This window comes from Lithobates pipiens, unplaced genomic scaffold, assembly GCF_037356315.1.
Source record: "Lithobates pipiens isolate NorthernLeopardFrog02 unplaced genomic scaffold, aLitPip1_a1.2 Scaffold_8, whole genome shotgun sequence".
NCBI lineage: Eukaryota > Metazoa > Chordata > Amphibia > Anura > Ranidae > Lithobates > Lithobates pipiens.
The window spans coordinates 550,139,576-550,155,828 of record NW_027507903.1 but is presented as its reverse complement, the minus strand read 5'-3'; the positions used below and the strand labels follow the sequence as shown (position 1 = coordinate 550,155,828).

General features: G+C 42.9%; 1 protein-coding gene across 7 annotated transcripts in view; it reads right to left on the bottom strand.

Moving 5' to 3' along the window:
• SORBS3 (sorbin and SH3 domain containing 3) overlaps window positions 1-3,375 on the bottom strand; it is an 88,898-nt gene extending 85,523 nt beyond the window's left edge. For 2 of the 7 annotated variants that reach the window (XM_077469848.1, XM_077469849.1), the window contains exon 1: window positions 400-467. Coding sequence is in view for 1 of the 7 variants with exons in the window: in XM_077469851.1 (XP_077325977.1) it covers window positions 125-163 (39 nt within the window). In the remaining 6 variants the exon portion in view is untranslated. Of the gene's footprint in view, window positions 1-124; window positions 179-251; window positions 470-3,229 lie in introns of those variants that run through there. The other 5 variants (XM_077469854.1, XM_077469850.1, XM_077469853.1 and 2 more) reach the window with 5 other exon arrangements.
• Between the last annotated feature and the right edge of the window lie 12,878 nt (window positions 3,376-16,253).

Here is a 16,253-nt window from a genome sequence, read left to right as displayed (position 1 = left end):
AGCACAGAGCAGAACAATTCAGAGCACATAAGAGCACACCAGCTCAGAGCTTTCCCAGGTAGTTCAAACCCGTAGAGCACTCTGTGATCAATTTGATATCATCACAGTCATTTTTTCTACATACCAAGCACCGATCTTCACATTCCCACCTGTATACACACATCACTGCCACTCACAATACACTGCCATTCTCCCCACACACAGTCCTGGATACCTGGCAGCCTGTCACCCCACAACAAAGGAATACTCACACCAGTTTCACAACACTGAGCACGTCACACCAGATCCGACAATGACATCTGTTGTCACACACTTTTGTGCAGAAAAAAAACCCCTCTTTTCTAGTGTTCTGCAAAGTTGGAGCACACACCCTGCACTATAGTGAAGCACCATACACACCCCGGCTGTATATTTTCCATGGTACACTGTACACACCCTACCCTGCGTGTCCCGTTTGTGACACACACACCCTCTGAACTCTGCCCTACAGGCTAGATAATGTTTAATAGCAGTACAAGGAAAGAGATGGCAGGGAGAGGTGGGAAAGAAGAGCAGGGATGATGGGGAAGAGAGAGGATGGGGATGGCAGTGCATGGAGATGGAGGGAGGGGGAGAGGGAGTGGGAGAAGGAGAGAATGTGACAGGGAGGAGAGAGGACTGGTGACTCACACAGAGGTCAGGAAAAGTTGGATGCAGAACCTGTGATAGGAAAAAATGATGGAGCAAATGAGAAGGGAAAATACGAATTTCCATAACACAATACAGACCTGTATCTGTAAAGGTTTTCATTATTTATGCTGGATTGTGCTTATTCATCATTATATACACCGACCAGCCATACATTTATTGCCACCCACCTAATATTGAATAGGTTCCCATTTTGCCACCAAAACAGCCCTGACCCATTGAGAATGGACTCCACTAGACCTCTGACGGTATGCTGTGGTATGTGGCACCAAGCCATCAAGCTAAGCCAAGCCATTAGTAGCAGATCCTTTAAAGTGTAAGTAAATTTCCCTATTGTTTTCAGCCAAAAAAGCTGCCATCTTTGCCTATGTTTACTCTACAACTGTCATGATGCTGCACATGTGATCAGGTATGACACCAGCCATTGGATGGTTTGACAGTTTGGTTGAGAGCACAACCAATGGGAGTGGTACATTTCCGGCACGTGCCAGAAATGAAACTGTTTTATGGATGGGTTTACATCTGCTTGAAGTCCTGTAAATTGGTTATAAAGTATATATATATATATATATATATATATATATATATATATATATATATATATATATATATATATATATATATATATATATATATGATAGAGAGAGAGAGAGAGATAGCTATAAATACACACACACACACACACACACACACACACACACCAGCCACTTTATTAGGTACATCTGTTCAATTGCTTGTTGTCAAAAATTGCTAATCAGCCAATCACATGGCAGCAACTAAATGCATTTAGGCATCTAGACGCATCAGAATGGGGAAGAAAAGGACATTGAACGCGGCGTGGTTTTTGGTGCCAGACAGGCTGGTCTGAGAATAAAAAAAAAATGCTGATCCACTGGGATTTTCACACAGAACCATCTCCAGGGTTTACAGAGAATGGTCCAAAAAGAGAAAATACCCAGTGAGCGGCTGTTGTGTGCATGAAAATGCTTCGTTGAGGTCAGAAAAGAATTGGCAGACTGATTTGAGATGATAGAAACGCAACAATAACTCAAATAACTACTCGTTACAACCAAGGAATGTAGAATACCATCTCTAAATGCACAACACATTGAGCCTTGAAGCAGATGGGCTACAGAATCAGAAGACCACACCGGGTGCCACTTCCGTCAGCTAAGAATAGTCATGTGAGGCTTCAATTCACACAGGCCCACCAAAATTGGACCATAGAAGATTGGAAAAACATTTCCTGGTATGACGAGTCTCGATTTCAGCTGCGACATTCATATGCCTTGTATCAATGGTTCAGGCTGGTGGAGATGGTGTAATGGTATGGGGTATATTTTCTTGGCACACTTTGGGCACCTTAGTACCAATTGAGCATTGTTTCAATTCCATGGCCTACCTGAGTATTGTTGCTGACCGTGTCCATACCTTTATGACTACAGTGTGCCCATCTTCTGATGGCTCCTTCCAGCAGGATAATGCACCATGTCACAAAGATCAAATCATCTCACCACCATTTTTTGGAACGTGATAATGAGGTCACTGTACTCCAATGGCCTCCACAGTCACCAGATCTCAATCCAATAGAGCACCTTTGGGATGTGGTGGAACAGGAGATTCACATCATGGATGTGCATCCAACAAATCAGCAGCAACTACGTGATACCATCATGTCAATATGGACCAAAATCTGTGATGAATATTTCCAACACCTTGTTGAATCTATGTGGAACTGGAAGGTTTAGGAAGATACAGAGAACAATGCAATCCCCAATTTTTCCCTTTCTACTAAATAATAAAGGTATTTTTCCCCCGCCGTGTCTGTCCCCATGAAAGAATTGCCATCATTGTTTGTCCTTGTTGTGACACCCTGTGATTGGACAGGGTAATTATTCCTAATGGGGGGTCACACTGCAATACAACCTAATGCCGCGTACACACGAGCGGACTGTATGGCGTACTTAGTTCGTCATACAATCCGACAGACAGTCTGTCGTACTTTCCACTGAACGGACTTGACCACACACGGATACCCAAACAGTCCGTCGAAAGCTTGCGCGATGACGTGTACAGCACGTACGACGGGACTAGAAATAGGAAGTCCAATACACAGCAAAGCACCCTTCCGCCGTGTAAATCCTTTCTGGGCATGCGCCATTCTTAGTCCGTCGAACTAGCATACTGACGAGCGGATTGTCCGCTGAAACCAAAGTACGACGGACAGAATTTCGAAAAATCCGAAATTCTTAGTACGCCGGACTGCACGCTGAAAAAGTCAGCTGAAGCCCACACACGAGCGGACTGTCCGCTGAAATGTGTTTCAACGGACTAAGTACACCATACAGTCCGCCTGTGTGTACGCGGCATTACAGTGACTTCAAAATTCTCCCCTTCATAGAAACCTAAAAAAAAAAAGTGGTTGCAGTTGGGCTTTAGGGAAATGCAGGGGCTGCCATTGTTTGTTCTGAAAATGCTAGTTGCCTGGCTGTTACATGCCCAGCTGACTATCTGGCTACAATGTTTTTTCTGAGTCACTTACCCAAGATGTGCAGATCAGGAGTTCTGTCCTCACAGTGCCAGAGATGGAGGGAGGGAGATTGTTATAGAGAGTGGGAGAAGGAGAGAATGTCACAGGGAGGAGAGAGGGGACGAGGGACGTAGAGAAAGGTCAGGACAAGTAGATGATCGGATGTGGGACACCGCAGGGACAGGGAAAACAGCATCCAGTACCTGCAGAAGGATGGAGTGAAAGGAGAGCTGAAACAAAGATAAGGATAGTATTACACAATACACCACTATGGCTCACACACACATACTGTATATACAAGAGGGATTTAGAAGGGCCACATTCATACCGGCATTTACCAACCTGCAATTCTAGGTTTTTTACAGGACATTTATAAACGCATGTAGTGATTTTTTTAGGCCTCATTCACATGGGAGCACTAATCCGTACATGCATGTGAAGGGCTATCGTGATGTACCCAGGAGTTCCGTGCAACTGCGTGCAGACAGCCTGCTAATATCAATAGTAGCTGGGGCCATCCCTGACTGCACACCCGTGTAGAACCGATACAAAGATCAGAACGCAGTACCATGCGATTTAGGGCAGGCAAACACACTGCCTTTGTGACCTACATGACATGCACAGCTCTCTCTGTCACACTCTTGTGAGAGTTTGCCAGGAACGGAGGGGGATGAGTCATAAGAGGGCCAATGAGAGCTTCAGAGCTGGAGGTGTGTCTCTGTAAATCCACAAAGTGAACAGGCATCGGCTTCAGCTGCCCACAGTTAAAATGGCTGCAGCCAGACTCAGTGGAGGGAGATTTCTGCAGCATATTTGGCAAATACAGAACCACAGTTTATATAAAATAATATACAAAGTGGTTGGAGGGAAGCTTCAGAATGGCAAAGATGTTTTTATTATAAATGCTGTGAACAGACTGCAGTTCCGCTTTAAGTTAGCACTGACACCAGCTGTAGATTACAAGTGCAGTACGTTTTGAAAGTAGTGCAGGAAATGCACACGGAAGGGTCAAACCCATCCTTACTCCATCCAAAACAAAAAATGAAAGTTTTGCCTTTAGTGACACTTTCATGGAGGCCTATACTTGTTATGACTTGTCTATACACTTGTGAGGGACGCAGCTTGAAGCAGAAATCTGGAGTCCAGGCATCTTCTAGCCAGGCAGGTGATGACCTCCCGCCTCATTTTTGTTCTTCCAGTAATGGCGGTGGGGCGGTTTTCCTTACTACAAAGAGTGGTCCTGGCATTATGACATTATCGCTGCTCTCTGTAGTGCTCCACCAAGAGCCCAGGATGACGAGGTGGACAGGGATTGGACATTGTTGATCATTTAACTCAAAAGAGGACTGAAGCTGGACGTCAGAAGCAGTGAGTCTTCATGGGACAGCTCTAGCCAGAAGCGAGTATAGCAGCTGGAGCATTGTTTTGTTACAACACACTGCACTGTTTACATTTTTCTTTTTTTTCTAACTTTATTGAAGTGTCACAAACTGACAATTCACTCAAGTCTGTGCACTGCAGTGATATGCTGAATTTCTATGTAACACACCACGCTGCACCTCAGCACAGTGTTATGATGAGCATAAGGCACATAAAAAACATTTGTTTTCTATGTGCCCTTGTGTTGTACCTGTGATGCTCTATGCTGATCAACACAGCTTAGCAAATACGGTGTGAATGAGCCCTAAGATTAAGCTGTTGTGGGGAGGAGCTTGTGCGGCTGGTGGGGATCATATGTTGGTATGTGGTTGGCATGTTGTGAATTGGAAGTTCATATGGCCAGAGGTGAGCCATTGGGTCCTGGACCTGAGGTGGAGTGGACAGCACATACATGTGCCTGGAGTGGGATCATTGCTTTCTTCATACACTACATCATGCAAATGTTATTTACACCATGTTCCTTACATGACCATATTATTACAACAGGAAATCAGATATGAGACTGTACTTTGGCTTTTCCATTTTGTAATAAAAATAAATAAGTAAAATGTTTCTGATACGATGAAAGCACACAGCAAGTTATCAAACCTCATGTGTGTAATGCCTGCCATACCCTGGAAAACCAATCCATGGGTCGGCTGATTGCTGTACTTGAAACCTAATGGGAAGCAAAAAATTGCTAAATTTCTGGGCAGCGCGGTTTCCTATCACGCCGCAGTTTTCTGGCAACTTCTAGTATTTTCAGTACAATTGGACTGCGTTCTGTGGTTAACTGCAGCCTACCACCATCCGCCATATAGATATAAATCGGTCAACCTTTACTGACATGTTGCCTTGGTCCATGTAATTGTTTTTATGATTGAAAGGTGGTTCACTTGAAGACTATTAAGCCTCATACACACGATCGGATTTTCAAAGAGGAAATGTGTGATGTCAGGCTGGTGTGTATGCTCCATCGGAAAATTGTTGGACAACTTTCCGCAGACAAATGTTGGATAGCAGGTTTTAAATTTTTCCGGGAACAAATGTTTGTTGTCAGATTTTTCGAGCGTGTGTACACAAGTCCATTAGACAAAAGTCCAAAGTACAAACACAAATGCTCAGAAGCAAGGATGAGACAGAAGCAGTCGGTCTTGTAAACTCGCATTTGTAATGGAGAATTAACATTCGTGACGTGGCAAATTATGAAATCTCGAAATGCAGCGCACATTCTCTTCTTCTTTAAAGGGATAATAATGAAGCTGCTTTGCTGGTGATACTGATGGAGTTATTGCAAACACATTTTTCAAGGCTTTTTTTTCTAGTGAGATCAAGAATAATTTTAATTTTTTTTATTTTTTTTGGGGCAAGTTACCACAACACCATTGTCCTGTAGTTTTTTACGATCAAAGATACAACTATGTTGGTGTTACTTATCATATTTACATTGTATTTTTTAAAATGTAACTGCCTACTCCCAAAATGTCATTTGAAGTAAAACACATAGCCAAGTATTATTCTCCACAATTTTATATTGTGCATTAAAAAAAGAAAACAAATAAAATTGGACATGTGATCTGCCAATAAAGTGCATTCTATGCATCCAAAAATAGAAAATATACCAAATCAAATCATTATTCAACCAACAAAAATAATGTCAAAGCAATAACTCCAAGGCTAATAATAAATAACACGTTATCATCTCCGATTTCGCAAAATGCTGGTTGACAAACGGCTATTCAGAAACTAACTGAATAGCGCAAAATGAAAAGTGCGAAATGAAAAATCCAAATCAACACTCAACAAACTTCTACTAACATGAAATTAGCAGAAGGAGCCCAAAGGGTGTCGCTAAAGAGCTGAAAAACAACGTAGTACATCACTACGTTCATAATTGTTGGCCAACAATTGTGTGGGCGTGTGTATGCAAGACAAGTTTGGGCCAACGCCATTTGGACAAAATTCCACGCTTTTGTTGGCCAACAATCCGATTGTGTATACAAGGCTTAATGGTTTTGGTCAATTTTATTTTCATTTTTGTAGCAGACCAGGGGTGAGTCCCAGGTGTTCTAGAAATCACCTGAATTAGTGTGCCTGCAAGTTGATGAGCACTTCATCAAACATCCATAAAACATAGGAGGTGCAACCCAACGCCAATTTTTCACTTTCAATCCTTCTTTGCTCCAGTTTATATGTCCCAAAAAGCTATCACAGGGGCTGTCTGAAACAAATTCATACTAAGGTCTCGTTCATAGGCGGACATGTTTTTACTTCCCCCTGTGCACCTACCTCCAAAATCAATTTGAACTCTGCAGACAGAGCTTGATATGCCCCTTGCCAAACTCTTCTAATGGCCAATAGGATCCACACTGCAACCGTGAGTATTTAGAAGGCAGCACTATTGCTTCTCGAACCACTTGCAAATCATCTCTGAAAAGCCATCTACTATGGATCGCATGTCAGAGGGGTGTTAGAGACTGATGCCAGTGTGAACATTGCCTTAATGCGGTACTCAACTCCCCTCTCACCTGTAGTGCTGTGCTCTCTACAAATCACATATTCACCTGCACAGTAAATCCAGAGTTGTCCCACTACGATCCGCTGTTGAGGTGCCATACAATGGCTCCAGCGCCATCACCTTGACCCTCTCCTGATGGTGCGCCGGATCTGCCCTCCAGCTGGCTTATTGGCTGCTTTATGAGCCGATCATGCAGCCTTCTGCACGATGTGAGGTATGCATCCTAGGAGGCTGCAGGGACAGCTACACATTATTCTGATCTAGGCTTGGATGGTGGCCAGGGGTGGATCCAAAAAGAAAACAAAGAAGTAAAAAAAATGTATATAAAAGAAAATTCCAGCAATTCTGCTTGGGTAGGGATTAAGTGTTGAATGGAACTCCCTAAACATTGGCGTTGCTGCAAATCTATATTTAATATACTGTCCCTATTTATATAATCCATGGGTCTTCAAACTACGGCCCTCCAGTTGTTCAGGAACTACAATTCCCATCATGCCTAGTCATGTCTGTGAATGTCAGAGCTTTACAATGCCTCATGGGATGTGTAGTTTTGCAACAGCTGGAGGGCCGTAGTTTGAGGATCCCTAATATAATCTTTGTTTCACAAATAAACATTAAATACAGAGTTTACCCTTGACAAAGGATACACCGAGAACTGTGAGAAAAGTAAGAGTGAGAGCACAGCAGTAGTTGTCTCCTTTCAGGCTCTCTGTCTGAAATTAAAACCTTGGAATTAAAATATGTAAGTAGTGAAAGAGGGGGAGCAATCACACCTTTGGCTCGTTTACTTGTGTGTGTCAATCTCAGTTTGAGTTACTGAACTATGTAAACAAGAGGCTTTTGTTACCAGGTGACAGTGAGCAAATTGTTATCATAAAAAGCATGAAACGCCACCTGCTGGCTATATATATATATATATATATATATATATATATATATATGAAAATACAAAATATTAATAAATAAACAGCCGATAAGAGGCGTACGCTACCAAAAATCAGCAGATTTCTGCAGCAGGTAGCACAGGTGTTTGTGATTACCTGTAGACAGCAGCTTGCACAAATCAATGACTGGGTGATAACGGCAATTTTACCATGGAATAGGCATTTATATAGTGCTGACAGTTAGCACAGCACTTTACAGTATGTTCACATCAGTCCCTGCCCTCAAGGAGATTGCACTCTAAGGTAATTTTCTCACATACATGCCAATTAGCTTATCCACATATGTTGGGAGTGTGGGAGGAAACGGGAGTACCCAGAGGAAACCCACACAAATGCAGGGAGAACAAACATGTGGGTAGCGTCCGGGCCTGGATTTGAACCAAGAACCCTAGTGCTGCAAGGCAAGGGTGCTATCCACTAAGCTGCTGCATTGCCACCCAAACACTAAATCCTCCAATTCATATACTAATATTAGATGGATTTTTTCTAGGGCTGCAGAAATTAACGATTAATTACTCGATTAATCGTTAATTTCTTTGATCGGACCAAAATAATTTTGATCTAGCATGATCCGCGGATTGAGCTCTGCAGTCTTGCCCATAGGAAAGGCCGTGGCTTCGGCCTAGGTCTGGAGCGGCGGCCATCTTGGTTCACCTGGCGGCAGCCTAGTAGCAGCGCGCTAAAGTCCTCATCACCCGCCTGCTTGTGCCATCTACTCAGCGGACAGGTCTGCCTGCTGTCTATTTTGGACAGAGCGGACAAGTGGAGATGTGGATATTACAGTATGGGAGAGATGTGGACATTACAGTATGGGGGAAGATGTGGACATTACAGTATGGGAGAGATGTGGACATTACAGTATGGGGGGGAAGATGTGGACATTACAGTATGGGGGCAGATGTGGATATTACAGTATGGGGGGCAGATGTGGACATTACAGTATGGGGGGCAGATGTGGACATTACAGTATGGGAGAGATGTGGACATTACAGTATGGGGGGAAGATGTGGACATTACAGTATGGGGGCAGATGTGGATATTACAGTATGGGGGGCAGATGTGGAAATTACAGTATGTTGGGAGATGTGGACATTACAGTATGGGGCAGATGTGGACATTACAGTATGTTGGGAGATGTGGACATTACAGTATGGGGGAGATGTGGACATTACAGTATGGGGTAGATGTGGACATTACAGTATGTTGGAAGATGTGGACATTACAGTATGGGGCAGATGTGGTCATTACAGTATGTTGGGAGATGTGGACATTACAGTATGGGGCAGATGTGGTCATTACAGTATGTTGGGAGATGTGGACATTACAATATGGGGGCAGATGTGGACATTACAGTATGTTGGGAGATGTGGACATTACAGTATGGGGGAGATATGGACATTACAGTATGGGGGAGATGTGGACATTACAGTATGGGGGAGATGTGGACATTACAGTATGGGGGCAGATGTGTGGAGATGTGGACATTACACTATGGGGTCAGATGTGGACATTACAGTATGTTGGGAGATGTGGACATTACAGTATGTTGGGAGATGTGGACATTACAGTATGGGGGCAGATGTGCACATTACATTATGGGGGCAGATGTGGACATTACAGTATGTCAATATACTAGATATGTTTTATAATTAAAGTTAAACTAACTTTCTAAGTTTTTCTTAACGTTTAATTAAAAAAATTGTAAAAACTGTATGTGTGTGAAATTAGTCGATTCGTCGATTAAAAAAAATTGATCAATTGAACAAGAAAATTTTAAATCAGTAACAGCCCTAATTTTTTCTCATAAAAATACACCCCAGTTGTAAATAAAGGTTTGGTGTTATCCTATATATACCATTTCCTTTTGTAGGCAGAAAAAGAAGAATTCTTGTGTTAATCTTTAACCCTTCCTATCGCTGTGTAAACTGAAAACAGGGGTATAGAGACATGACAATCATTATCTTCAGGAAAGTTTACACATGGCATTCATGCTGACAAGTAAAAGTAATTTAAGACACTTCACTTTCCAAGTTATTTAAACAAAGGGTGTTCACCTAATAAAACTTCAATGGTATTCACACTTAGTGACGGTACATCTGACAATCTTTCATTTCCTAATGGGGACGTTACTATCATAAATATACATACACACAATATTGTCAAAAGTATTGGGACTCCTGCCTTTACACACACATGAATTTTAATGGCATCCCAGTCTTAGTCTGTAGAGTTCAATACTGTGTTGGCCCACCCTTTGTAGCTATAACAGCTTCAACTCTTCTGAGAAGGCTTTCCACAAGGTTCAGGAGTGTGTCTATGGGATAGTTTGATCACTCTTCCAGAAGCGCATTTGTGAGGTCCGGCACTGATGTTGGATGAGAAGACCAAAGGTGTTCTATCGGGTTGAGGTGCAGGCCAGTCAAGTTCCTCCACCCCAAACTCACTCATCCATGTCTTTATGGACCATGCTTTGTGCACTGGTCCAAATCATTTGGTGGAGGGGGGGATTATGATGTGGGATTGTTTTTCAGGGGTTGGGCTTGGCCCCTTAGTTCCAGTGAAAGGAACTATTAAGGCGTCAACATACCAAGACATTTTAGACAATTTCATGCTCCCAATTTTGTGGGAACAGTTTGGGGATGACCCCTTCCTGTTCCAACATCACTGCACACCAGTGCACAACGCAAGGTCCATAAAGACATGGATGTGCAAGTTTGGGGTGAAGGAACTTGACTGGCCTGCACAGAGTCCTGACCTCAATCTGATAGAACACCCATAGACACACTCCTAAACCTTGTGGGCAGCCTTCCCAGAAGAGTTGAAGCCGTTATAGCTGCAAAGGGTGGGCCAACTCAATATTGAACCCTACTAAGACTGGGATACCATTAAAGTGCATGTATGTGCGTGTAAAGGCAGGCGTCCCAATACTTTTGTATGTGTAGGTTTGAGTATATTGAGATTTCTGGCATAAACTGGCATTGCAAGAATTTTTTTAAGTAATTTACACCTTTAAAGCTGAACTGCAGTCTCCAATAGTAAAGTACACAGATATATGGGAGCTGTTTTACTTCACGGATTTGTATTTTTGTCTGCCCAGTCCTGAGATTTAGCGCTTAAAGTGATTGTAAATGAACACTTTGTAAAGTAACCCATTTAGTGAAAAATAAAAAATAAATGCAAAACATTTGTGTGTACAGTGCCTTGAAAATGTATTCAGACCCATTGAAATTTTCCATGTTGTCATGTTACAACCAAAAATGTAAATGTATTTGATTGGTATTTATGTGATAGACCAACACAAAGTGGCTCATAATTGTGAAGTGGAAGGAAAATGATAAATGATTTTCAATTTTTTTTTACAAACAAATATGTGAAAAGTGTGGCGTGGATTTGTATTCAGCCCCCTTTACTCCGATACCCCCAACTAAAATCTAGTGGAACCAATTGCCTTCAGAAGTCACCTAATTAGTAAAAAGAGTCCACCTGAGTATAGATACATCTGTTCTATGCAGCCCTCAGGGGAAGGGGGTGTTGGGACAATTCTGAATATTGGAGGAGGGTGCATGGAGTTCCCAGCATTGTTAGAGAACTGACTGCGATGTGTTCTCCTGCTTAGTGTGGTCAGTTTTTATTAGGAAAGCAGAGGGATTGGCAGGGACACCAGTGATTTCACACAATGGAAACTATAAAGAGAGAACATGATAGTACATGATGGTACAGTAGGCACATATCAGGAATATGAAATGTTGGGTTTATATATTAGGTCACCTCCCCACCCCCAGCCTTTGATTGGACAACAAAAGAGCAGAAACAAACTGATGAGGCCATCTCTCTGCTCTCTCCTGTCAGCATAGTAGAACTGCACGATTCTGGCCAAAATAAGAAACACAATTTGTTTGCTTAGAATAAAAAGATCACGATTCACATTATACAAAAAAAAATGGGCTAACTTTACTGGTTAGTAGTGTTTTTTTTTTTTTTTTTAATTCATTAAAGTCATAAATATAAGAACACAAAAAATACAGAAGTACAATCATTGATTTATTTTTATACCCACCTTGAGTTCAGATTTAAAGGGATACTATAATCACTTTGGATCAATTTAAATTTTTAATAAAAAAAAACAAAACAGCTTTAGTATGTAAACATTTATATGTTTTTCATTATATAGATACCATATTTGTTTAAAAATAAACTTGTAATGCATAATGAGGGACTCCCAGAGCACCATGGGTTAGATGGAACAGTACAACAGAGCCCTCTGATAAGGGATAATTTCCTGACGTGATGACTCATTGACTTTAACCGCTTCCTGACCGCCTCACGCAGATATACTGTGGCAGAAGGGCACCTACAGGCAGAATCACGTACCTGTACGTTGTCCTTTAAGAGGCGGGTTGCCCGCCGGGAGCTTCAAAGGTGTGATCGCGGGTTCCACGGACTCGATGTCCGCAGGGATACCGGCAATCGTCTCACGGAGTGGAAGAACGGGGAAATGCTGATGTAAACAAGCATTTCCCCATTCTGCCTAGTGACACTGATCACCGCTCCATGTAATCGGGAGCAGTGTGGTGTCACACACAGCCCCTCTTCCCAGTTAAAATCACTCCCTAGAACACACTTAACCCCTACAGCGCCACCTAGTGGTTACCTCCTTCCCTGCCAGTCACATTTGCACAGTAATCATTATTATTGCACTGATCACTGTATAAATGTGAATGGTCCCAAAATCATGCGAAAATTGTCCGATATGTCCGCTATAATGTCTCAGTCATGATAAAAATCGCTGATCGCCACCATTACTAATTACTAAATTATTAATAAAAATGCCATAAAACTATCCCCTATTTTGTAAACGCTATAACTTTTGCACAAACGAATCAATAAACATTTATTGCGATTTTTTTTTTTTTTTTTTACCAAAAATATGTAGAAGAATACGTATCGGCTTAAACAGAGGAAAAAAATATGGTTTTTTTTAATATTTTTTGGGGGGATATTTATTATAGCAAAAATTAAAAAATAATGCCTTTTTTTTTTAAATAGGCGCTTTTTTTTGTTTATAGCACAAAAAATAAAAACTGCAGAGGTGATCAAATATCACCAAAAACTGGAGTTAGTACTTACCGGTAACTCCTTTTCCGGTGGTCTTCCAGGACAGCCCTTGAGAGATGGAGCTCCTCCCATCGACACAGGAAACACATTGCCACAGTTCAAAAGGCGGTCCCTCAGGTCCCTGGTCCGTCATTTACCAAGAACCGAAGGATGGAACTGAAAAACATATAAACCATAACAGGTAATAACATTAGTACATCACTACAATCAAATAAAGGGTGGGATCGTGCTGTCCTGGAAGACCACCGGAAAAGGAGTTACCGGTAAGTACTAACTCCAGTTTTCCCAAGTGTTCTTCCAGGACAGCCCTTGAGAGGATCCCCAAGTACTTACCAGATTAGGGGGGGACCACGGCCTGGAGGACTTTCCTCCCAAAGGCCTGATCCTGACTAGACATTAAGTCCAGTCGGTAATGCCTTGTAAAGGTGGAAAAGCTTGATCATGTGGCTGCTTTACATACCTGCTCCGGGGTGGCACCAGCTCTTTCTGCCCAGGATGCAGACAACGCTCTTGTGGAGTGAGCTTTAACACCCTCAGGAGGATCTCTATTCAAGGCCTTATACCCCTCTGCTATAGCTAGCCTAATCCATCTAGCTATGGTTACTTTTGAAGCTTTCTGTCCCCTACGCTGTCCGGAAAAAAGGACAAAAAGGGAGTCTGAGATTCTGAATGGATTTGTTATTTTAAGATATTCTAGAATACATCTCCTCACATCCAATAAATGAAAACGTTCCTCTTTCTCATTTGCTGCATTTTGACAAAATGAAGGGAGGACAATATCTTGGGACCTATGGAAGCTAGATGCTACCTTTGGTAAGAACCCAGGGTCTGTCTTTAGAATGACTCTGTCTTCTAGGATCTGTAGGAATGGTTCCCTAATGGATAGGGCTTGGATTTCACTGACCCTACGGGCTGAAGTGATTGCCACCAGGAGAACTGTCTTAAAGGTAATAAGCCTTAGGGAGGCCTCTGAGATAGGCTCAAAGGGTGACCCCAAGAAAGCTTTTAGCACAACTGCTAAATCCCAGGATGGGACTTTTGTGATTCTGACTGGCTTGCGTCTAGCGACTGCCTTACAGAATCTAGCGACAAAAGGATTTTCCTGTAAGCGTTCATCTAGGTATACACTTAAGGCAGCTATCTGTACTTTAATAGTACTTAGGGTTAAACCCTTGTTTACACCTTCCTGTAAAAACTGTAGAATATTAGCCGTATTTATGTCCCGGCCATTCAGCCAGCTATTGAATTTTTTCCAGACTTTTTTGTAAATAGCTCTCGTGACTGGTTTGCGACTCTGTAGTAAGGTCGCAATTACCTCGTCTGACAGGCCCTTACTCCTTAAGATTTCCTCCTCAGTAACCACGCTGACAGCTTCAGTGTGGCGACCTGCGGATGGTAAAGAGGTCCCTGCGACAGGAGGTCCTGTCTGTAGGGAAGTCTTAGAGGCGGACAGTCTGTCAATTGTAGCAACGTTGTGAACCACGGTCTCCTGGGCCAAAAAGGTGCTACTAGAATCAAACAGGTTTTCTCCTTGAGGAATCTTGCTAGGACCCTCGGAATGAGATGAAGAGGGGGAAATGCATACGCCAGACTGAAAGTCCATGGAGTTTGCAAGGCATCTACCGCCAGGGGTTGATCTCCTGGGTTTAGCGAGAAAAAATTGGGAACCTTTGCATTTTTCTTGCTCGCAAAAAGGTCTACCTCTGGTTCTCCCCAGTGAGCTGTTATGAGATTGAATGCCTCTGGGTGTAAGGACCATTCTTGGTTCGAAATCCTCTGTCGACTCAAGAAGTCCGCCTTGTTGTTCAGCTCCCCTTTCAGGTGAACTGCAGAAATGGATTCCAGATTGGCTTCTGCCCACTGGAGAATGCGTCTGGCTACCAACATCAAACGAGGACTTCTGGTTCCTCCTTGTTTGTTTATGTATGCTACAGCCGTCGTATTGTCTGAACGGACTTGTAGATGGTGACCCTGTATTGCGGGGTGGAAAGCTAGAACAGCTCTCAGGATTGCTGTTAGTTCTTTCCAATTGGAAGAGAAACATTTCTCCTCCGGGGTCCACTTGTCCTGGACCCAGCTTGAGCCTAGGTGGGCTCCCCAGCCCCAACTGCTCGCATCCGTTGTTAGTGTTGAAGTGATAGGAAGGACCCAATGAACCCCTTTGTTTAGGTTCTCCCTGTCCTTCCACCACCAGAGGGAGCGTTTTACCCTTGAGGGGATCGATACCTCCTCCTCCAGATCTCTGCCTTTTAATTGTTCTAACAGAAAACCCTGAAGTTCTCTTTGATGGAACCTGGCCCATTGTACGGCTGGAATGGCTGCCGTCATAAGACCTAAGACCGACATTACTTCCCTCACCGTACACTTGGGGCTGCATTGAAGAAAAGATATTCTCTGCCACAGATTCAAAATCTTTTCTTCCGGCAGTATAATTTTCTGATCTACAGACTTGATCCAGTACCCCAGATACAGGATCTCCTGTGTTGGGGTTGTCTTGGATTTCTCCTGACTGACAATCCACCCTAATCGACTCAGACTGAGTTGAGTCAATTCTAGGTCCTGTGAAATTCCAGCGCATGACCCCTTTTTATTATATTTAAGACAAACTCGTTCGAGGTTGTCTCTTCCCATTGAGGAAGAAATTTGCTTAATCTTCCTCCCACAGGAACCCTGACGTCACTGGGGTTTGGGATCCTGATTGGGGCGGCTAAACAGTATGCCCCCTTTTCCTTTCCCTTTATGTCCCGACCAATGTTTTTTGGGGGTTGAACTCTTCTCTGATTTAGAGGGTTCCTTAAAGGGACGAAAAATTTTTCTTTGAAAATTTTTCTTTTTTGCGGGAAAGGTTTTCTTTTTGTCCGCCGTCCTTTCTAAGGCGGAGTCTAATTCAGGCCCGAAGACTAAGTCTCCTGTAAAAGGGACGCTGCACAGGCGGGTTTTAGACGCCGTGTCTCCCCCCCAGGTTTTCATCCATACTGACCTCCTTGCTGCCACTGAAAGTGCTGCAGATTTAGCCGTAAATTTAACGGAGTCCGTGGAG